Source organism: Manacus candei, unplaced genomic scaffold (genome assembly GCF_025592945.1).
Source record: "Manacus candei isolate 608988 ecotype Guabito, Panama unplaced genomic scaffold, ASM2559294v1 h1tg000067l, whole genome shotgun sequence".
In the NCBI taxonomy this organism is placed as follows: Eukaryota; Metazoa; Chordata; class Aves; order Passeriformes; family Pipridae; genus Manacus; species Manacus candei.
This window is the reverse complement of record NW_026138115.1, coordinates 4,402,219-4,426,669: the sequence shown is the minus strand read 5'-3', so window position 1 is coordinate 4,426,669 and position 24,451 is coordinate 4,402,219. Positions and strand designations below refer to the sequence as shown.

The following is a 24,451-nucleotide window of genomic DNA, read 5'->3' as shown; positions in this document are numbered from 1 at the left end:
AATTCTATTATATAATGTAACAAAGGGAAAGAAAAGCAGTTTCATATTTTGTGGAACTAATTTAATTGCAGAGATTTTGTCATTCTGTCACAAAGGCTTTCTGTCATACTAATTGGTGTTTATCATATTGGACAGGACTTGAGCATGAAAACTGTTACAGTGAAGTTAATGCATCTTGAGAAGCAATAAAATAGATCTCAGTACATACACTAATAAACTTATCAGTAAATTATGTAAATAATCTGCCTAGATTCAGCCATAATAATTCATGAGGTTGATCTATGACCTTTTAACGTCCATTAAGTTCAATAATAATGAAATAATTTGGTCCTTGTCCTACTTTTCTCTCACCCATATAGTAGGAGGAAAAAGATACAGAAGTCTTGCCCACCTTTGCCTGGTTTGCCTCATTTAGGTTTCATTCTAAAAATCAATTTTAGGCAAAACAGGAAAATAGGATCTCTTGGAGAAACAATCTTGAAGATTTTCTTCCTCTGCTTCTCCCAAAGATTTTTAGAATATAAATTGAGATCATTGTGAGACATAATTTCTTGGTTTTGCCTGTTTTTCTCTCCCAGAGAGATGGATTATCCATCACTGAAATGTAATCATAGGCTAAGCTGTAACCAGAGAAGGATGTATTGATGTGCTTTAAGATGTCACCGGTAGAGAAATTATGATATATTATTTCTGTGACACATAACGTAGTTAAAATTTTCTCATTTCTTTCATTAAAGTTTTCAGCTGTATTTCAGACTTGCACAGAGACATGTTAGACAATATGTGGACAGGTAAACTCTACCTGCTGCTACCAACCCGAGTCATTTGACCTTCCTGAAGGGAACAAAGAATAGAATTTAACTGAGTCTCAAACCATAGCTGGTAGCAGCATTGTCACTTCAAGTTGAGATGAGGAGTTGCTAACATTTTTTCTGTGAGAGGAATCATACCAGAAATATTTTCATGTCAGGTAGCTCATTGTAACTATATATGATGATTAAATAAAACCCGAAAAACCAAACAAACCGACCCATCAAAGCTATTAGCAAACACTAAAGTGCTTTGAAAAAAATATTTGTGAATCAAAAACCTGTCAGAAAATAATGATTATGTGATTAATTAACTCAATGAGTCACTGAACATATTGTTGGTTTATTAACCTTCAGTATTTTGGGCTACTTCATCTGGGCTTTTTTCCTATTGAGTTGCACTTAGCTTTCTAGTTACCTTTGATTAGATTTCTGCTTAATTGACTGTTTTCTGCTCTTTAAGGGAAACCTCAGCAGGTGATACATTTCTGAAACATTTCTCTATGATGTCATTCTGCCAGATTTTAGGTTTATTTATCTCATGTACTTGTTGCAGAACTCTCTTTACACCACTGCTGAAAAGGGGATGAAGTAAAAATAGATCTATCAGCAAAAACTATTGAGTTAACTGGGTTACAAGGTAGGAATTTATATAAGCTTTTTCTGAGCTCTTAGTTCAAAATGCTCTGGAACTTCTTAAACCCTCTGGAGGAGAATCCTATAAAAGAGGGGGGTAAGTGCATTCTGATAAGTTATTTCTCATTTAATTTTCTCTTTAAGTGTATGTATTTAAATCAAGGAAAGAAATAGATTGTTTAGTTGATTAATAGTGTAGAGAAAACATGTGTATACAATAAAATAAGACATGTTCCAACTCAGTCAAGATTAATCTGAAGTTAGAGTGAAGCTACATATTAGTCTCTCTACATGCCAATTATATGAATTACATTAGCCTTTGGTTATTTTGCTCTGTGGTGAAGATTTTTCCTGAATGATTCTAACAACTTGTAAAAATGTACTAAAATGTATTTCATTATTTTCCAGTGGAAAATCTATTTTACCCTTGGTAACTAGGGACTAAAACATGAGTAAAATCTCATGCTATGAGAGGCTGGAAGAATGGGGGGGAAATGAGATGGAAATTAGCTTTAATGCAAGTTGAAGCATTGAGGAGAAATTAACAGCCCACTTAACAATTAATTAGTTCTCTAGCTGAAGTTTTCAACCTCTGACAGCCATGATTTCATGTTCTTAAGGATGCACAAAAGGATCTGTAACATGTTGCACAGGAACAGCTCTCTCCCTTATGAAGGGCCCTGCTCACTGTTCAACGTTCCATAGCCACGCTTACGTGGAAGAGCAAATTGACCTTTTCCTTGTAACTTGAGATATTCAGTGTTTGAAATTTTGTCTAGTTTTCAATGAGTGGGAACTGGGAGTATGGCAAATTACAGTCGGTAAATATTTATAGTGATTTCAGTGAACTAGTAACACTGCATCTCATTTGTCACATAGAAACTGTTGTGCTGGGTAAAAAGAAAAGAAATTAGTGGCATATTTGCCTCCAGCTCTGGTAGGTTTAGGTATTTATGTTTATCCTGTTATTTAAGAGTTGGTATGATTTTCATTTATCCTGCCTTGTCCTAATAACACAGTGCTTAAAAGAAGAGATGGGTGTTTTGTCCAGCTAAGTTAGAGGAATTCTTCATTACTCTGAGCTCCCTCACAAGGACCTGGTGTATCCTCAGGAGGTCAAATAAGTTCTGGGAAAACGTCACTGTATGTGGTCTCTACCTTTTTCCCACCTTTTGTTTCTTGTCCAAAGTTCTAGAATTCGTCACTTTCTCTGTTTAGTAATTCAAATATTTTTTTAAGACATTAAGAAAGAAGACTTCTGGGGAAGTCATTCATATTTTTCAATAACCTCCTTTTTCTAGTTAATATCACATAGCTACATGAAACCTGTGTACTTCCTGGAGTTTGAAAGAACTAGACTAGTAGCATCCTGTATGCTTAATACAGTACAAAGTCTAAGAGAATACCCTTTGTTCTGAGAAGATGACAACTAGGAGCTAGTCCTGTTTCTAGTGATAGTAATACATTGAATAGAAAATATTTCACTTATTTAACACTCAGAGCAATGGTGAACATAAATATGAGTATGTTTACAAGTTTAATTTTCAGTTTTTCAAGCAGCAAGTACATTTTGTTATTGTAATTCATTACAAGGGGCAGGGAGTTGGGTTTGGAACCAGTCTCGTCTGTGTTGGCATCGATTTCCTTCCTCAGCAGAACCAAAAGCATTATTATTGACTGGTAAATCTGCAGTTTGAGACTGAAGCTCTCTTAAGGCAGCTTGACATCAGATAATTCCTCAGATAGCCTCCCAGAGTCCAAGTGTAAAATTTGGGTAGATGGGAATATCTGTTTGCCTGGAAGCTGTTTATAATGATTGTGAAGAAATTAACACTTTGCATGAGAGGAAACTTAAGTTACCATTTAGTCACCATTTAGTTTGACCACTTCTATATAATGTTTTGATAGGTTGCAGACTTGACGACCAGAAGGAGCCACTAGATCATCTGATCTGTTTTGCATATGTTACTAACCAATTTCTTTGAGCTCAAAGCTTGAGTTTGACTAATGGAGATGTTCCAAAACGTTCTTCAAGCACCGTCACAAGATGGCAGATTCACCAGGTGGTTGATATTTTGCTTCAATAGTTGGCCAATTCAAGAATTTTAAAAAGCAGCTTAGTTTGGTTTTTCTTTCTTAGGATGCATGTATGATGCCCAGTCTAGTTATAGAACTTAAATGTGATTTGAGCCGTCTTGTGTAGAGTGCAAAATCTGTAGGTGAAGTCTGAGGAGATGTAAGAGTATGACATCCTGACAGGTCAGAGTCAAGGTTGCTCAGAGGACTTGGGCATTTTTCCTTCTGAGTATTTCTTCACAGCTGCTTTAAATTACCAACACAAAACAATTATATTAGGCATGATATGCATAGTTTGCGTCTTTCATTGCTGCAGAGAATAACGTGGCTATTTTACATCTGGCAGTTTTAAAATAAAGATTAAGATCATTCTTACTCTGACGTGACAAAGGACTCATTAATTTTTAGCAGATAACATTTGTTGTGTGTAACATGTATGTTATTAACTCTTTGCACATTGCTGTTTTGAGTAATCCCAATTGATCACCTCCAAAAGTCAGCTGAACAGCAGAAGGTCATTTGTGGGCAGCAGATGCATCTTTAGGGCAAAACATTTAAAGAATTTTTTAAAATTAACAATATCTGGTAGCTGACAGTACTAAATTTTATCTCGACAGATAAACTGTATAGATACAACAGTCTCTTCAATGCCTCTGTTGTTAACCAACAGATTCAGGCAGTGTCAATGATACTAACATAAATGAAACCTGTAGACTAGCAGTATAATTGTAGAGTACCTTGGAAGGAAAGCTGAAAATTATCCAGTCTGGTTTTTTGGAAACACAACAACCTATCTTACTTGGCAAGATATCTTTATAAGTAAAATTTCTTTGTGTCTTTTGATAGTACTCAGATCTTTATTTCCCTGTAGAATCTTTCAGATGAGTACTGCAATTTTGTTGTATAACATTATCTTCTCATTGAGCTCCAGCATCATATCTCAGTTGTAATATTGCTGTTCTTTCTTACCAATACAAGTTGACCTGTTCCTCTCATGAAAGAAAGCACAGCATTTCATTTAGAGTGCTTGGGGGCTGATTCCCCTCTTACTTTTGTTTCACCCTGTTGATAAGTTTCTTACAGCAGATTACATTACACAAAGGAGTACAGGCCCAGGGTTTCTTTGTAACTTTGCATGGAAAAAGGTACAAGCTGCTTGGTGTAGTCAAGGAATATCATTTAATTTGTTATTTAGATATTACACAGTTTACTGACTGAGGAAATCATCTGTGGTATGGGGGCAACTTGAAACTTTAATACATAAGTATATCAAGGTGTTTTTATAACAACTTGGGAGAGGCCTCAGAAAAGTGCAAAGGACTTTTTTTCTCATCACATCAACACTTTGAGATACAAAACAAATCATGTGTTTAAACTTCAGTACTGGGTTGTGCTTTATACTCCCCCCACAAGTGGTCATTGTCCTGACCCTCAGGAATGATTGCCTTGTTTGTGAATATTATTATAGATTCCACATCAATTCCCCATCTACCTTTCCTTCTTCATAAGATCTTACAGGTATGATTTTTGCGTTGAGAGGAACAAGATTAGTTCCGTTTTAAATGTCATGCTCGTCCAAAGGGAGGGGAGAAGAGAGACTGAAGTGTAGTGTGTACCTTCTGCAAATTCTAAAGGGGGAGCTTTCCAGCTTCATGCAGGAGGGAGTGAGTTTGCCGTGTTAGAATGTATATGCAGAATGACTTGAAGAACTCTGGTTTTTTGTGAGTAACCTTTCTATATATGTGAATACTTGCGACTTTGAAGCTACATTTTTCAATTAAGTTGATCTAAGAATCCATTCTCTGGGTTTAGAAATCAACCAAGAATTCTCTCACTGAGGTCTCCACTCACAGTGCAAAAGACACCTGTATTTTACACTGTAGGAAGAGAATCACAAAGATGCTTTAATTGTGTTCTGTACTTTACTATGCAACTGCGTGTTCCTGGTTTCGACTGTACTGCCATCTGTCACATTTATGAGAATATGTAGGTTTGAGATGGCCTGCCAGCATGGATTCTTTGAGTGATTAATCAGGTGTTGCTCAAAAAAAAAAGACTTGCCTTGTACTCCAGGGCCTCTCTATCTTTAAATAAAATATGATAGTCTATTCAGTTGTGAGAGGATGTTCAAAAGTATGCCTGAGTACAACTGAAATAGTGCTTTACCTGAGCTTTCAGATAACCTGAAAGTAGCAGTGGGGTTGGAATGGCCTGGTTCATTTTACTGGATGCTAACTTTAGTGCTGGAGTTCTGCTGTGTATACCTGAGGCCAGAGGGAAGAAGTGGTACCGGCCCACTGCTGTGAGGTGTGGGTGAGACAAAAAAAACACTGAAATGTGTGGAAGGCAGATATGTTGAAGACACTTAAAAAATTTATTTAATGGAGCTTTTTCTTTTTTTGCCCCCAGAAGATCAAAGGAATTAACTTTGAGAAGTTTGGCAATCATTTTAGTGTGCAACAGTAAGCTGCTAGAGTCATACAGTATTTTTACACAATCATTGTCTCTTTCTCCTGCTGATATAGTTCCTATTAAAAGTGATAAATAATTTTAAATTTTACTTGATATTTTAAAAATAACTGAATTATAATTTATTTGAGCAATAGTTCTACACATGACTTATTAAAATATTATCAGGTGGCTTATAAAAGCAACAACATTCCACTAATGGAACAAAGTTCTAAGTACATTAATAGCTACCTTGAGAAAACTTTTAGATAGCCACAATTAGAAAGAACTAAATTAGGTACTGAGGCCTCTCAGAGTGCTTTAAGGGGATGGCTGAAGTTATTTCTGTGCATCTAAGCCTTCCTTTACCTGCATGTTTTGCTGAATTAACAGAGTAACTGCAGATGATAGCGAAAACCGATAGTTCCAAGTTACATAATATTCTCTGAGTGATAAATTCCAGTGCTTGAGTGGGACTGGATTTATTCTGATGTCATAGACAGATGTCAGTGTTCAAATCTGAATGTACATTTGAAATGCTCAGTGCTTTTCCCAACATTTGCATACCTGTTTTTATAACTGTTAATGTTTACTATGTGGTAGTGTATTCACCTGAAATACAGATGGTACACATGGCTCTCCAGCAGGAGACTGATAAAAGAAGCTTAGGGAAATAGTGGTACTACTTTCTTTTAATCTTTTTAAGAGATCACTTGAAGTCTAGGTATCCTGTAGTTGAGCCAGAATCCTAGGGAGCTCTTTTGGCCATGCACTGTGAATTAAGTGCTATTGTTTCTTCCAGTTTCTCACACCTTTTTTTATTTTTTTTTTATGCTTGGAAATCACCTGTCCACTGTAACCAAAAGGAAACAATTACCCTATCACCCTCTTCCTGCTGTAAACAGACACTTTGGTAAACCATTTGCATTGCTTGGATATGTTTTGCTGCAACATACGGAACTACAGTACTAGAATTAAGGACACTGTAGTAGCAAATAATAATGAGTACTTAGTAGCAATGCTCTCCCTGCCCCATGTTTAATTGGTGTGATATTTGTCACAATGTGCTGTTGTGTAATTTATACAGCCCTTCATTACTGTTTCTGTCATTTCCTTTCTCTCCATTCCTTGCTACAGTAGTTCTCAGTTCTAGTGTTCTGAGAGCTGGCATTGGATCCTGTAAACTTAAAACTGGACAACAATAATCATAATCAGTAGCTACTGCCATCATCTTTGGTACAATTCGGTTTAATTTATGCATTGTACAGATTAATGTCACTGTCTTCCTTCAGGGCTCATTTTATAGATGGAGAAAATAAGCAGGCTAGATTTAAAATTTCTTAATTGAGAAAACTCACTGAAAGGGTTGAAGGATTTTTCTCTGTATTTCAGTAGGAGTAGCCTGAGAGAAATAGAATAATAACTTGGCTTTGTAGAGCAGCTGCATTTCTGCAACATGTAGGAAGGAGAGCCTAGAGCAGGTTGCAGAGCTAGCAGTTGGCTCCTGCTGTGTTGCCTTTTCTCCTCCCAAGAGTGGGAATAGCTTCAGTATTCCGAGAAGTGGGAGGGAGGGAACTGTATGTTGAGAACTGTTGCTCATCTAAAGATGCAATGTTTGAAGAAGTGAGGGGTGAACATGAACTTTTCAAAGGTCAGACACTGTCATTCTTTAGGTACTGAATTCTTACCGTCCATGTGAAAAATATTAATATATTACAGCACTTACTTATAATCCCATGGGTTAAGAGATATGCAGTACAACAGTTGCTGCCACTGGGCCAAACCAAGTTTATTGTATAAATTGTATATTGTCTGAAATAAAATTCTTATACAGCTGGTAAAGAGCATGTTTGGTTATGGTAACTATACTTAAAAATTATATTTTGGGAGAAAAGCAAAGCCTTTTGAAAGCTTTAAATCTTACCATTTTAAAAAATAGCTGAACAAAAATTTCCAGTAAACTGAAATTGCACATGAAGTTATCTGAAAATCAGTGGGAATTTTGACCTTCCTCTTCCTCCAAAGGGAAGGGACAAAGATCAAAATTTTGCACTTAATAAATGAATTTGTCATAAGTATATTTTTGTTTTGGTTTACAGATCAGCCCTGGATTTGGAATATTCCTTACACTGATGCCCCTGATACACATGGAAATATGTGGGTTCCATCATGAATGTTTCTAGTACTTCGTGATGTTTCACTTGCTGACACTGAGCCCGCCATGCTACTTGCAAGATTGTTTATTTCTGTTCTGGAAGCTATAACGTTTGTCACAATGGCTAATTTGTAGTTGAAATAAAAATTAAAATGTTGATAATGGAGAGATTCTTGGAGGATCTGTAACCATATTATTGTAAAGGGACCTGCATTTTTTAATACCTTTTTATATGTTTTTTCCTTACTGTGGTTCCTAATATGCTTTTCAAGATTAGAACTGTTCTCAGAGATTCCCTCTGCATTTTTAGCTGTAAGGAATTTAAAAATTACTGTTCTGTGAGACTGTTCAGTTGACCCCACTACCTGGAATAAATGTTATTGTATGTAAGATTTAAATAAAAATAAAGTCAATCTTGTTTACATATCCTTGTTCCATCTTCTAAGTGTATGCATTTTAAATTGGATTGGAATTTTGCTTTGCAGTGATCACTTGTAATGCAAGCACTAATATTCACTGGTTTGGTTTCTTGCATTATTTGGTGGCTTCTCAGTTATTTCCTAATCTTTTTTCCGCCTTACAGTCACTCAGACACTGTCCAAACACTAAATTACACTGGATGGGCTTGAGAGCTGCAGAGCAGTCTTAAACAGTGTTGTGGGATGTATGAACAACTGATCCTGCAACCTGGCAATCCTGTAGTATAGTGTGGTACTTAATTCAGAGTGTTTTACTCTGGGTCCCAAATAATCTAACTGGGTAGCTGCTCCATTGCTACTGCATTCATTTTGCAGTGTCATCCCCAAGATGGTTTGAAGTACACTGGGAGAGCACTACTTTCTAATATTTGTCTAATATCTGTTCCTGATTTATTCAAAAATTACCACAGAAAAGGTGCATGTTTAGGAAACTGTCGTGGCGTCTGCCTAGCAAGGCAAAGTTGTCTTTTGTGTTCCTATACCATCCCAGACCAATCCATAGAGAAACTCTTTCAAGTACTGCTTCTTTTCCATCTTTCAGCTCCTTTCCCTGTTTTTCTACCTTCTCTAGTTACACTCAAGTTCTCTCAGAAAGGTTATGGCTTTGACTCATTGTTGGGGAAATTATTGTACAGTCTCATATTCAAGGGACAAATGGATCTAAATAGGGAAATAGGCTTGCCCATATCAGAGAGGAATTTTACACATTGTTCACAGCAAATACCAGAAATGTGGGTATTTAGGTTGCTCATTTCTTAGCTCATGTTGGCAATATAGAGGCTCAGTAATCATTCTTATTGCTTTATCTGGTTTTGAGAACTTTGCAAATAGTGTGAGTTGAGTAAGGATCAGAGTGCTGCTGGGATGTCCATGGAACAAATAGGAAAATTGCTTTTGCTTTCACCTTTCATTTCTGTATGCAGACTCTTTACTGTTCATGCTACGTGCAGAAACTGTTTGATTCTGTCCCTGATAAACCTGAAAAGACAGAGATCAGGGAAGGCAACTTGGAAATGGAGCGCTGTGCTCTAAAAACTGAGATAGCAACTTCATTGTTGGACTTTCCTTTTAACAGTGTTACTATTTTAGTAATTTTCATTCTGTGAGAATTAGAGAAGTTCTCTAAGTAGGAAGATGTCTTTACATGAGGAAAGCTTTAAGAGCTCTAGAAGGATGGCTAACAAGTGGTTTTCCTGAATTTGTGAAGGATGTGATTTATTAATGTTACATATATGAGTATTTCTGGTTTTGTCATAGAATGGTTTGACCAGCTCTGAGGCATTCCTGGTAAATTCCAGCTGGAATCTTTCAGTGTCCAGGAACTTGGTGTGATTTAACTTTAGCTCTTCAAGGCTCAGATTAATGAAAGTGTCAGAAGATCCTTCCAAAGTCTGCCTTTGGGGACAAATAAACCAAGTGATCAGTTCCAGTAGGAAAACACTCAGGAAATCTTTCCAACAAAAGCCGTGACCCAAAGCAACTTGGGCTATGGAATGGAGTAAGCATGGAAGTGAGGCAGTGCTGAGTGGCAGAGGGGAAAGAAGAGTGAATGTGAGGGGTTTGTTTTGTTGGACAGTATGTGGTGTGAGTCTAATGGTTCAAATAAAGGCTGAGTTTCGTTGAAAATTACATGCATGTAGTTCTGTTTTAACTGTTTAAACAATTCTCTTCCAAAAAGACAAGGAAAACCTGTTTTGAAAAAAACCTGTCCAAAGATAACTAAAACTCCAAGGTGGCAACAGTCTTTTGCAGCCAGTCCTATGCAACCCAAACTGAGCTGCACTTCAGTACTCACTGGAGCTGGACAGAAGGCTCTTGGGAAAACCTTTGGCCAGAAAATGTTATTTAATAACAATTTTCTAGACCTGCATGTTCTCGGGTCCCAGGGCAGACTTAAAAACGCTTCTTGATTGTCCAGATTTTAATTTTTTTCTTGTCAGAGTATTTTTAAATTATATTTTTCATACCACCCTAATAAATGTTTTGTTTCATACTCTGGGTACCTAATGCGTGTGTTTGACAAAAGCTAGAATGGAGATGTAATGTTCTTTATGGTGCTAGATGCTGCCTAATCCCACAGATATTTTTGCTGACATTCTACAGCTGTGGAATTAATCAGTGCCCCAGGATGTCAGAATTTTAGCCAAACACTGACAGTGGTCACACCATTCCCTCTGTCTTACCTCTGAGTTTCTTTTAATCTGAGCAACTGTAACTGGCATCCTGAAGGGCAAAGAAAGAAACTGGAAAGTACTGGAGGCTGAAAGGAGCTGAGTAAGTTCAGAGAATTAAGTTCCCATGTTAATCTCCAGTTTTTCTATCCTTGGCTTATCTTCTTTTTGTAATATACTTTTCTGCTTCTCTGTTTATCAAAAATTTATCACTACTCAAACTAATTCCCGATTACTGCTCTCTAAATACGTTTGCAGTGCTTTCAAGGTATTGTGATCCCACTGTATTAATCAACGTAAAAGTTCATCCTTTAGTTGAAAGTATTTTCCACTGTTTAGGATGGAGGAATGCTTGGAGGCTCTTGGAGTCTTTTACCAACTTTTTTTCTGACTCTGTTCTGTCTTTAAACAAGTTGATTTGTGTGTCTTAGTTCTCCCTTAACTGCAAATTATTACCTCTGAACTGTGGTTGGTTGGTCAGCAGTTTGAGAAACTAAGCTGTCAGCCTCACAGTGGTTTTCTTACCTGTTGAAATGATGGAAGATAAACAGCATGCAAGTGCAAAGTGACTTCCAAAAGTGGAAGTTGTTCTTGAGGACAGCTCTTTAAGAGCCATTTATAGGGGCTTCTAAGCCCTGTCTATCTCTGCCTCACTTTTCCAATTGTAGAAATTAATTTGCAAATACCTTCAAATAAAAGTGCCCCTATAGGGTGTTCCCTAACTATAAGTGAACTGTTGTCTTCCCCAAGAGGACTAGAATGCCACACTTCAGCGACTGAAGTAAAAGAGATGGAAAGAGTTTTCACATTTCTCATTTTTTGAAAATCTGTTTTATATAGCCAGGTTCAGCCATCTTATCTGCTAAGTGCCTTCTGGTTTGTGAAGGCAAGGAGCAGCATTCCAACTGACCATGAGCAGCAGTGTGCCCAGGTGGCCAGGAAAACCAGTGGCATCCTAGCTTGTACCAGAAATAGTGTGGCCAGCAGGACCAGGGCAGTGATTGTCCCCCTGTACTCAGCACTGGTGAGGCCACACCTTGAACCCAATGTCCAGTTCTGGGCCCCTCACTGCAAGACAGACCTTGAGGTGCTGGAGTATGTCCAGAGAAGGACAACAGAGCTGGTGAAGGGTCTGGAGCACAAATCTTATGAGGAGCAGGTGAGGGAGCTGGGGGTGTTTAGCCTGGAGAAAAGGAAGCTCAGGGGAAAACTTATCACTGTCTGCAACTACCTGAAAGGAGGTTGTAGCAAGGTAGGGTTTGGTCTCTTTTCCCACGTAACAAGTGACAGGACAAGAGGAAATGGCCTCAAGTTGCACCAGGTGTGGTTTAGATTGGATATTAGGAAAAAATCTTCACAGAGGGTTGTCAGGCACTGGAACAGACTGCCCAGGGAAGTGATGAAGTTAAGATCCCTGGAGGTATTAAAAGGTGTGTAGATGTGGCACTTGGGATATGGTTTAGTGGTGGACTTGGTAGTGTTAATGATTGTGGCTTGGACTAAATGATCTCAAGGTCTTCTCCAACTTAAATAATTCCATAATTCCCTATTTCATATTCCTGCTCCTCTAGCAGAATGTTTCATTATGTATAAAGTTTGCTCAGGAGTGTATTTCAGCTCTCCCATAGCTCCTCCCAAGATAATTAGTGATTTTTGGTTAAGTGTACCAGCTAATCACTTCCAAAGGAGATCTCTAATTAAAAAGTAATTGACCCTATGAAAGAGTGAGAGTAACTAAATCCCTGCATGAGTCTTCCAAATAATTTGATGATGCATTAATAATAAATCTATTCTGACCAGACATTTGTTGTTAATCATTACTAGTGACTGTAGCTTTCTTAATTACAGGGTTGTCATTCAATATTATCAACAGAATGAGTAAGTACATTGATTTTTTTTTTCCTATTATTTTATAATGGTGCTAAGATTCACCACCACCAATCTGTTGTCACTAAATGCCCACACACACAGACACTGGGGAGCTGTGAGCTTGTGGTGCTGAGGGGTAGGACAGACATAGCAGGTTTCCTGGTAATGATGCCACAAGTGGCTGTACTGAGGTTAATGGCAATGCTTTCAGGGCTCAGGCTCTCAAGATGCAAACTTAGCTTTGGGGTTAATTTAAATATCAGCAACATATTTAACAACTTTTTTTACCTGAAACTAAAAGATTAATTTTATTTTTTAGCTTATGCCAGTGAACACATTGCATTTTTTTATTCAGCCTTGCTTAAACGTTCTGAATGGGTGACTGCATCATTACACTATTTGTGCTCTCCACACACTCCAGTTTTTTCAGGTACCTACCCAAGAGCAATGGAAATGGTGACCTTTGTTACACAAAAGTATTCTAAAGAATACTTTAACAGAGTAAGTACCCTAATTAAAACAGGGGAATAAAGGAAGAAAAGGAGCTTAAAACAACAAAAGGTGCCACGCCTTTGATATTTGCCAGCCTCTTGTCATTTTCTTCTTCAGGATTCCAGCCAATATTAACTCACTCTTGGTCTATCGCTTAAAAAGCCACTTTTTTGAAAGATGATTAAATCACTGCATATCCTTCATAGTGTTTTAGTTTGGTGAAGATCAAATTTGACAAATTAAGGGAACTTGCAACGTTTGATGACCAGTGACAGTAGTAAACTTCATTGTCTTTCAAAACTGTGCCAGATGGTTTTACCTGCATTAATGTGATAACTCCCTTTATGCCCAAGACCAACACCAAAATAACTATTCCACACTAACAAAATAATATGTAAATAAGGAGGAACTTAATAACTTTGAATAATTTTCCTTGGATAATCCTTAGGACAGTGTGATTGTTATTCACATTCCTTTGGGCAATCACATTGATGTCATGGTTGCAAACAGTTAAAGGCTCCTTTTCCCACTGTGCTAATCCAAGCCACCCTAGAACAGCTTTCGTGGGTGGAGATTTCAGTGTGGGCTGAGGGTGCTCACTCAGTTCTGCTGCCTATGCTGGCTGGGAGCACACTGATTGAGTTCTGTCTTCTTTCTGGATGGCAAAGACTGGCAATAGGTTGGGAGTTTTTTACTCTAATAGGAACTATTAATAATTTTAAAGATATACCAGCACTTTTTATGGAAGCATGTGGTTACCTTTAGCACTTGTCACAGAGTCTGGTTAATTTGACTGGCATCTTGTTTTTCTATTTTTCACTAGTGTCTTCCAGCATCGCTGCTAATTTTGATTGCCATATGTTAGTCTATACTGAAGACTAATGATGAGGGAATAAAAACTTGCAACATGATGTACTGTGCAACATGAGCTGCCCAAGCAGCTGTTGCCACACAGCTGGTGATCCTATCCCAAACACTGGCAGAGAACTGCCCACTGTGCACCCCCAGGGCTCAGACCAATACCCAAATATATCTCAGGCTATGAGACCATCAATGGCTCTTACAACCAGTATCTACCATTGTGTGGGATTTCTAATTGCTAAGACCTTAGGGTTCATTCCCATTGCATTTTGACTGCAACATAATTAGAAAACAGAAATAGAAAAGAGGTGAAGGGGAGTAGATGTTACAGTAATAGCTTGTTAACCTGATTTAAAAAAAATATATGTAGGTTGTCTTTCACTGGAAAGTGTTTATATACTAATATGTTTAACAGAGCTGAATTCTAGCCTCCAGTTATTTTAAAGTAGAATTCAGCACTATACTAACTGCCAGATATTGCTAGGTTTAGCTTTTTCTTCTTGTAGTAAGAATATTTCCAGAAGATTTGGATCAAGAGCTCTTTGAACCTGCAAATAACGCTTTTTTAAACCACACTGCAGCTGGAGAGCTGCCTCTGTCTTCCCTTCACGACTTCCCTTTGACTGCCCAGCGCTGGAGGATGAAGATGTAACACCTTGTCGGGAAGGCGATGGATAACCAGATCTGTGGAGAAGGAGGTGCCCTCTTTTGGCAAAGGGCGGTAATTTTTATGGCTTTGATACTAGAGGCATATCACCGACTGAAGGGTTTCACTCCCGATCTCTCGATAAGAGGCGCCGTTGCCTGGGGCGCTCCTCGGCCCCGCGGCCGGGACTGAGCACAGGCCGGGAGGGAAGGGGGAGCCCCTTGTCCCCCTGTGAGAGGTGGAGGCAGCGGGGCGGCCCGCCCTGCCAGCTGCTCTCCTGGAGCACCGGGGACACCCTCGGGGACGGCGGTCGCGCCTCTGCCGCGGGGAGCGACCCTCGGGGCGGTGGAGGACACCGTCGGGGGCGCGACCCGGGCGGAGGAGCCCCGCGGCGGGGGAGGGCGGCGGGGCGAGCTGGCGCGGATCCCGCCTCGCCCCCACCACCAGGCAGGAGGCGCCTGGCGATGCCTGTCCCTGCGCCCCGCTCCGACGTGCTCGGGGCGGGGGCAGGAAGGGGATATGAAACTGGCGGGCACGGGAGCCCGGCGCGGCGGGCGGTGGGGTTGAGAGGCTCTGTGGGACGGGACGGGACGGGGACGGGCGGTTCCCTCGCCCGCAGGATGCGCTGCAGCCCGAAGCGCGTCCGCCGCGCCCTGCCCCCGGGGCGAAGGTGCCGGCCGGCTCCCCGGAGCGCTGCTCGCCGCCGCCGGGCTCCGCGGCGCCCTGAGCCCCACAGCCCCGCGCACGGCGGGCGGGCGGTGCCGTGATGCCCGGCGGCGGCAGCGGGGCCCCGACGTAGCGTGGCGGCGCGGAGCCCGGTCCCGCGGGGCGGAGGATGGCGTGTGGCGGCGGCTGCTGCTGCTGCTCCAGCGCGGGTCGCCTGAACGCGGACAACGCGCGGTTCCTCCTGCTGGCGGTGCTGATCGTGCTCTACATGCTGTGCGGCGCCGCCGTCTTCTCGGCCATCGAGCTGCCCACGGAGCGGGAGGCCAAGGAGCGCTGGGAGGAACGGCTGGAGAACTTCACCCGGCGCCACAACCTCAGCCGCGCCGAGCTCCGGCTCTTTCTCCGGGAGTACGAGGAGGCCAACGTGGCCGGCATCCGTGTCGATGACATCCGGCCCCGATGGGACTTCACCGGCGCTTTCTACTTCGTGGGCACCGTCGTTTCCACTATCGGTGAGCGGCGGGACGCGCTGGCGGCAGCGGCGGGACGGGCGGGGACCGGGGCGGCGGTGGCGAGGCCAGGGCGGGGGGGCCGGGGATGCGCAGCCCCTTTCCTCCTCCCCAGCTCCCGGGCTCACAGCAGGCTCCTGCCGGTGCCGGGCATGTTTCTGTTTATTCGCTGCTCCTTTTTTGCCTTCTCCTGTCAAAGAGGCGCTGCCACGGTCGCACCACGCTTGCGGGAAGCGCTCGCCTCTGGGAGCGCCCCCGGAGCCCCGGGCAGCACCGGCTGGCGCTGGGGGTCGTGCTCCGGGCGGGCAGGGAAGCGGACACCACACTGTTCCCCTCGCCAGTCACTTGCCTGCGCGGAACAACTTGTCCAGGATGCGGTGGCAGACTTTGTGAGAGATCAGCACATCCAAAGCCGAAAGCTCTGAACGATCGCTGTATGTCTTTAAATTCTGGGAAATCTTATAGCAAATGTTAGATCTGGACGTAGATTGTTTCATAGGCTGTAAGATCAGAAGAGCCCTTTCTGAGAATTATTTGGTTCTAACAAGAACCATGAAACAGATTTTATGGTGTCCAGCTGCAAAGTGTGCAACTTGGAAAGGCTGGGTTTCAAACCACTTGGCTTTTCGCTCTTCAGGCTCTCCGTGGCAGAACCATCAAGTCAGTGGGCACAGCTTATTTTGCTGTAATAATAAATAAGTAAACCCAAGTTTATTCTGGCTGAAGGAGCCTTCAGGGGAAGGTGATACTGAATAGAAATTCCGAGGGGTCTGACAGGTGTACATTAAGATTAAAAGGGATAGCACCAGGAACTGACATAAGCACCCCAGGGAGCCCATGGGTGTCAACAGAAAGGCTTCATTCGAGCAGCTGCAGACAGCTAAAAGCCTTGTTAAAATGGAGCTTGCTTTAGTTAAAGACAGGCAGTCTGTGTGCAGTTACCACTGTGACAAATGGGGTCACTAAATCTTAGTAACGGTATATCCAGTTCACATTAGACTCCCTCCACATGTGAAACGCACGCTGAGGTGTGAATGTTTAATCTCCAACAGCATTTCTTTAGGAAATCTCTATTAACAGTTTTTTCCTGAAGAGCAGTTTAGAGATGCCTTGCTTTTTGTGGTATATGTGAGAGCTTGTGCTGTCCTGCAGCACACTCCTCCCTAATACTGACTTTTTTAGGTCTGGGGTTATTCTGTTGTTAAAGGCGTCATCGATTTGGTTTAATATTTCCTCAAGGCCTCAAGATTGGGTGTTTTGTGTCCTTAGACCTAAAGTCTGTAGGACGCAAGAACTATGCTTCACTGTTCTGCTGAACTGGTGATTTAGAGTAACTTATAACATTGTTAAGCCCATTTTTGTGAATGTCTGTAATTTGTTTGCCACTGTAACATCTCCCTTAAAGCATGCTTCTTGTATGATCAAAATAAAATGTTTATACTAACCTTTGCTACAGTCATAAAATCGTATAAAGAGCCAGGATAAGATTTCAAAAATCTACCTTGTTTGCCTGTGTTCCTAGAAGAGGTCAGTTATATGTGACTTCTTTTTTTTGTGATAGCTATTGTCCATTTCATACCTGCACTGCTGGAGATTCCACAGCTTCCACAAGGAATCCAGCCTTGTTCATTATTACTCTGAGGTTTTCCTGATGTCTACCTTACTGCAGTTCAGTTACTTGCGTTATTTTTGTCTTTCCATCCCTCATACCCAGAGAATGGCCTCTTAGGTACTCAAAGACCGTTGTCAATGTGTCCCTTCAGTCTTCTCTCAATTCAGAAAACCACAGTGTTGTAGCCCCCTTTTCCAGTGATACAGTTGCTTCTCACATGTTAATAGTTCTACATTAATATATGTCTTCTATAAATGAGATTGGTAAGGAGAGAAGTGTATCTGTGGTATTACTAACTGTAGTTGCTCACAAACACAAGTATCCACTTATCCACTCACACTTTTTGGTAATTTCTCTGGCTTGCTGATTTCCATTGCCCCCATTTTACAGCTCCATCAGTGTTTCTGCAGAAAAGTCCTCAAGACTCCTTTTTCCTTTAGACTCTGTATGGTCTGTAGCCTTTGGCAATTTACACCCTTTCCCTTCTTTTTACCTGACATTGCTTTTCTAAGTCTTATCAATGATGGCACTTTCTCAATGTGTTTTATGAATTGCATCATTCTTTCTTAATCCACTCAGTGTCATTGCACACTTTCATCATATCAGTGGTGACAGGACCCAAGGGAATGGCCTGAAGTTGTGTCAGGGAAGGTTTAGGTTGGATATTAGAAAAAGGTTCCTCACCCAGAGGGTGGTTGGGCACTGGAACAGGCTCCCTAGGGAAGTGGTCACAGCACCAAGCCTGACAGAGTTCAAGAAGCATTGGGACAATACTCTCAGGCACATGGTGCAACTCTTGGGGATGGTCCTGTGCAGAGCCAGGAGTTGGACTTGATGATCCTTGTGGGCGCCTTCCAACTCAGCATATTCTGTGATTCTGTGGCATATCTCTTTCGTAATCTTCTCAGTAGCACTTCTGCTTTGTGAGACTGATTGTGCATTTCAATGCTTTAACTTAGCTTGTGCTGTGGACTGGGATCTCCAGGCATTCACAGGATCCTGCTTCGACCAGGTCCCCTCAGATGTGCCACTCAGGAGCATTTTCCTGCAGGCTCTGCAACCACACTCGTGTGTCAACCATACTGGTGTCCTAACAATAGATTTTATTTTACACACCTAAAATTGAGGGAGCCACAAGGAGCATCAAGTCCAACTCCTGGCTCTGCACAGGACACCCAAAGAGTCAAACCGTGTACCTGAGAGCATTGTCCCAATGCTTCTTGAACTCTGTCAGGCTTGGTACGGTGACCACTTCTCTGGGGAACCTGTTCCAGTGCCCAACCACCCTCTGGGTGAAGAACCTTTTTCTAATGTCCAATCTAAGCCTCCTCTGACATAACTTCAGGCCATTCCCTCAGGTCCTGTCACTGGTCACCACAGAGAAGAGATCAATGCCTGCCTCTCTGCTTCCCCTCATGAGGAAGTTGTGGACTATGAAGAGGTGTCCCCTCAGTCTCCTCTTCTCCAGGCTGAATAAACCAAGCTACCTCAGCCGCTCCTCATAAGGCTTCCCCTCTAAGCCCTTCACTGTATTCATGGTCCTCCTTTGGATGTTCTCTAATAGTTTAATATCTTTCTTGTATTTTGGTGACCAAAACTGCACACAGGTCTCGAGGTGAGGCCGCACCAAAACAGGGTAGAGCAGGACAATCACCTCCCTTGACTGGCTGGCGATGCTGTGCTTATTTAAATTTGTGCAGCACAAGGTGCCTTGTTCTCCTACCTAACATGTTGCTGAGAACACAGCTGCGCTGGGCAGGGCACATCTCCAGGATGAAGAACCACCGCCTCCCTAAGATCCTGCTTTATGGTGAACTTGCCACCGGCTGCTGCATGAGAGGAGCCCCGAAGAGGAGATACAAGGACTCCCTGAAACAACATCTCAACCTCGGCCATATTGATCACCATAACTGGTCTACTCTGGCCTCCAGTTGGGAGGCCTGGAGACACACCATCTATAACACTGCTGATGCTTTTGAGAAAGCACACAGGATCACCCTTGAGGAGAAAAGACAACGCAGAAAGTTTCGTGCCTTGCAGAATATACCACCTAAGGAATCTTTCTGCTGCCTTTTGCAACTGGACGTGCTTATCTCATATTGGCCTTTTTAGCCACCAGTGTGCTTGTAACAAACATGGGTAGAGCCCTCCCCAAATCTTCGTTCACAAAGCCCAGCCATGATGATGATGATCTGAAGTAAGTCAGATGAATTAATGTGTCCTAATGTGCCTGTTCCTCTTCCCTTACTGGAATAAAACAACTGATGTGCCAAGTGCAAAGGTTGATATTTATACTAGTGTTGAAATTTAGTGTTGAAATGTAGGTGAAATAAATCCCACCTTACCAACCTACAGATGGGCACCCAGGCAGCAGCAGAACCAGATCAACACACCCCTGCTGACAACATGACTCTAATGTCTCTGCCACAGGTTCTCTCTCTCTCTTAAATGAGATCTGTGCTCTGTAAAGGAAATAGTGTTAGTGGTTACACCTTTTCAAGAAGACTGGAATTAGTTCTTTTTGTGAGGAGTTGGCATTCTCCAGGGCATGATTTTATCATAATAGGGCATTTCTCTATTTACAGGTGTATGTGCTGGGAGCAGAGCACAAGTTCTCTACCAAGTTTTTGAAACATATAAGCAACTTTAGAAAAAGCTTTCTGGATTTGAATTTAACCTAAGAAGTGTAGAAGGCAACTTCTGTGACCACAGAGTGGCAGAGTTCATTAGTCTTTAGAGAAGAAGGAGAAAGTACAGGAAAACAGGGGATTTTGAGAACAAAACTTTCCATAAAGAGAAATTTGCAATTTGGAATCTCAGAGGAACCAAAACTAAAGAAGGCAGGCTATCAGTTTTCTGGACAAGAGATGTGAATGATGCTGGCTCATGGGATCCAAATGTGAGATGTAAAAGGACAGGAGATGTAATAAAAGACACACGTGTCTAAATTTTAAGTTACTTGTTGTTCTCTGTCACAAGAAGGAAGCATATAGAGAATGCGTAGAAAATTAGATCAGTGAAGACAAATAAAAGGAATAATATGGAAATACAGGGAACAGATACAAAATTATGCTATTAGCAAGGGGTGTCAAGGGTTATGTGAACTGATTCATCAGCACAATACTGGTGAAAAAGACTAAGAAAAACATTGGTCTGCTGTATAGAAAAGAGGAAGAGCTCTCAACAAATGATTCCAAGAAGGCTGAAATGTTTAATGGTTTTTTCTGCATCAGTCTTCTGAAAAGGTCAACTCTGAAGTAATGTGTGGTACAATTAACACTTGTGAGAAAGAGGAAAGTGAAAGAACAGGTTAGAATCCCTAAATCTGTCAGACCTTTTCAAATCATTTAGGCCAAATCAACTGTATTCTAGAATATTCAAAGAAATTGCTAAAACAATAAGGAGCACCTTGGCAACTTATGGAAGGGGCTGAAATTCTGGGTGACTTAAAATGACAAGCATTTTGCCAGTCTTTGAGAAATGGATGATGGAAGGAAGGAATTTTCAAAGACTAGGCTTAAATTGCAACAAAGAAGATTCAGGTTGTATAAGGAAAAAAGTTTCCTAAGTGAAGTGAAGCAATTGTACAGTCTCCCTAGGAATGCCATAGAGACTTTATCCAGAGTCCCTTACGCTCAGGTTAACCAGGCACCCCAAAAGAATTACAATGTGCAATTATGCTGCCCTGTTTAGTATACATCTCAAATTAAATAAACTTTAAACCAGCCCAAAATAGAACTGATCATGGACTGAGAAGCACTTACTTAATTAAAGCAATGAGGTCAGATATAACAATAACTGCTGCTGAAAGGAAAAAAAACTGGATGGAAAAATAGTCATCAAAAAAGCAGCTAAAAATAAACAGAATGTTACTTTAAAGAACTTAGTCCTGCAAGGAAGGACTTTGCTGGAAGTCTGTGTTTTGGCAGATGTAATTAACTGTACCTCCCTCTGCTTGTGTTTCATACAGTGGTATGTTTTGGAGACAAAGAGCATGAGGAAAGTACTCCTATTGTCCTTTTTTTGCACAAAACACTGCTGAAAATGGAACATAGTCCTTCAGTTGGCACGCAGCAGGGACCTTTGTAGGAGCTCTGTGTGCCTGAAGGAAATGTTGCCAGTTCACTGGGTGGACAATTGGAAGGAGTCTCCATCCCCAGGCTATTCCACTGCAGCCCTTTGCAGAGACAGAGATGAGGAGCACATCGTGCTCATGGCTGCCTTTGCAACTCCCTGGCAGACTGAGCATACAAACACTGGGCCAAGGAAAGCTCCAGTAGGTGTTGGATTTCCCCAGATGGGCCAACTGGAGAATGGGTCCATTCTCCAGCCAGGCTGCTCTTGGCCTATGCACATTGTGAACTGATATCGCTGCTAAAATTCTACTGTGTCTGCCTAAGACTTACTTCTAAGGCATCTATAATTTTCCCAGCCAGAAGATCCCTAAGGAGCATATGCTGCAGGCTGAACTGGAGATAGTTTTATGTACTGCAGCACTCAGCAAGTGAGGTTTTCTGACTGGAGCAGTGACACATGCAATGCTAAGTTTTCCTATTTCCTGGAGGAAAAATTGCTCTTTTAATTGAAAGCAGAAGCTGAATCAGGGCTGAGAACAGTAGACGTACCATGAAGTGGGATAAGTTGGATGAAGAAAAGAAAAACACTAATTTAAACAAATTACTGGCTGGTTATAGGAGCAGTCTTAGTTTGTCCAGTGAATGAATTCTAGGAATAAAAATGGTCTGGGTATGCTGAATAGTGATGCTGTTTAAAAAAAAAAAGAGAAACTACATTGACTTAAGTGATTAATAACTAGTCAGTTCAAGTAATGATTTATATTATAGTTATTAATATAAAATAATTATTTTGACTTGGATTAAGCCACATATACAAAGAAGGAGAAATTTGTCCTAAATTAAATCATAAATGCTGGGGAAAGGTTTGCAAACTTGAATCTCAGCATTAGCTGACTGTCTTAAGTGATTTAGAATAATTTGGTCAAGATATAAAATACTGGAAACAAAGGCTTTGTTGCTATTTATGTTTACTTATAGATAGCACTGTTTGCTCAGTGGAATTATTTCAGCTGTTAAAGTGAAGCATTTGTTCAGGTGACTGATACACTAACAGTTAATATATTAAAGCTTTTTCAGTGTGGTAAAATACTTCCAAACAGAATTTTTTCAATATTAAAAATGAAAAAAAATAATTTTGTATATGAATGGTAAAATATCTTTCAAATATTATTCTGTAATTTAGATTGCCAGAAGATATATTTAGGATTATAACATTGCAATTTTTATAGCATTCGTGAGACATAAGTGTTCCACTGATTTCACACTGCCATCCCTGAAGACAGAATATGGCTTGTGAAAATGTTTCAGTCTTCTTGACTTGTGAAAATTCAGTATATCAGTAGGTGCTGTTGATTGCAAATATAGCCTAGGCTTTTTGCAACCTCAAACCAATTTTGAGTTTGAGGTGGTTTTGTCCTCACAATGAGAATGTTAATAAGACCTTAAGTGTGATTTTATTCACACAAAAATAATCATGCCTATTTTAAGTGTGATAGTTTTTAACAGAAAACGGTTCTGCTGATAATCTGATAGTCATCAGTTATTAGAAAACAAAAGAAGTGGCAAGTATATATTCCTTCAGAGTAAAACTGTAACATTGTAAAAAAAACCCCCAAGTAGTAGCAAAAGATTGAATTTAAAAGTACTAAAGGTACAGACTAAAGAAAAGTTTTCTATTTTGAGCATAAATTTGCATCTTTTTTGTACTTTTCTGCAACACTCTTTTGCAGTAATTAGTCGGAACTTCACAGCAACAGCTGTCCAGCCTTCTTGCTAAAATAAACTGTTCCTTGTGTACATCTGTGCTTGTGATTCTGTCATTCATGCCTGCCTGTATGGACAGCTGAGCTTCATTCATTTTCTCTGGTAGAGGACAATGCCTGCCAAACAGGCATGATATTGAATTTTGTGTTCTTATGCACACAGATAAAGTAATTTGTATAGTCAAGCTTAAAAATCTTAAACAGCTTGGTTAGAGTGAAACCATGTTCCACGAATTGTTTTGAAAATAAGGAAATGTTATAATCCAGTTAGAAGCAGAAACTTTTTTTTCCTGAAGTTATTTCTATAAAATATAAATAGAAAAATGCTGTTAAGGTAGAATCTTCTCTTTAAATGCAACTTTTCTTTCATATTGCAAATTAATTCCTTTTTTTAATATAACTTCCTTTTGTAGTCTTCCTACATCGTATCTCTTTTCATTCCCTGTATGCTGTACACTGGAATCCGTTTTGCTGTTTATTCTAAGAAAAGTGTTTTGTAATGGCCAGTTTCTCTTATTTTCTAAGTAGGAGTTAATTTTGTTACACAGGCTGCCCTTCTTCCTTTCATCTTTCATGTGTAATGCTTTAAACAGGAATTCTCATCTGCCCACAGAACTAGAGTCTGCATCGTCTGTCTCAGGCTGCAATATTCCTATTTCCTCGAGTCAGCAGATACAAGTTTGGATTGCAGATTAATGAGAAAGTTCTTAAGACTGTCCTATGTGCTCCAGGGAACTGTACTGGCCATTCTTTCACCACAAATTTAAATATCCTTGTGCTGAAGGAGATCTACCTTTCAGACAACATGTAAACCAAAACCTTGTAACATTAGAACAGTCCTGACACCTCTTTAAGGGTAAAACTTTATCCTTGCCTATATTTTAATTTGGATACTCCTGGTACAGGTACAGAAAAGGAATTCTCCCCATGTTTTCAGCTGGACAGTGTATTCTGGCTGTTCTCTGATATCCCATGGGGATATAACTTTCAGAAGTTATAATATTGAAATATTGCAAAAAGAAATAAAACATTTACTCATGAGTGCCTTTAGTTACTCTTGATGGCCATTAATGACAATTTCAAGGTTCCCCACATTTGTTTCTTCCAATTTGTTTGTCTAGAATCCAAAAGGGCAGAACAATAGGAGGTAGCATGTAACATGCTTATCATAACAAAGTACTAA

The 24,451-nt window shown here is 40.6% G+C and overlaps 2 protein-coding genes across 4 annotated transcripts in view; both read left to right on the top strand.

Moving 5' to 3' along the window:
- Positions 1-8,552, top strand: part of TDP1 (tyrosyl-DNA phosphodiesterase 1) — a 41,546-nt gene extending 32,994 nt beyond the window's left edge. For both annotated transcript variants that reach the window (XM_051806635.1, XM_051806636.1), the window contains one exon: positions 8,069-8,552. In XM_051806635.1, coding sequence (XP_051662595.1) covers positions 8,069-8,142 — 74 coding nt within the window. In that variant the 3' untranslated portion in view covers positions 8,143-8,552. The remainder of the gene's footprint in view (positions 1-8,068) is intronic.
- Positions 8,553-15,144: 6,592 nt separating this feature from the next.
- Positions 15,145-24,451, top strand: part of KCNK13 (potassium two pore domain channel subfamily K member 13) — a 67,251-nt gene continuing 57,944 nt past the window's right edge. For both annotated transcript variants that reach the window (XR_007907596.1, XM_051806701.1), the window contains exon 1: positions 15,145-15,820. Coding sequence is in view for 1 of the 2 variants with exons in the window: in XM_051806701.1 (XP_051662661.1) it covers positions 15,478-15,820 (343 nt within the window). In the remaining variant the exon portion in view is untranslated. The remainder of the gene's footprint in view (positions 15,821-24,451) is intronic.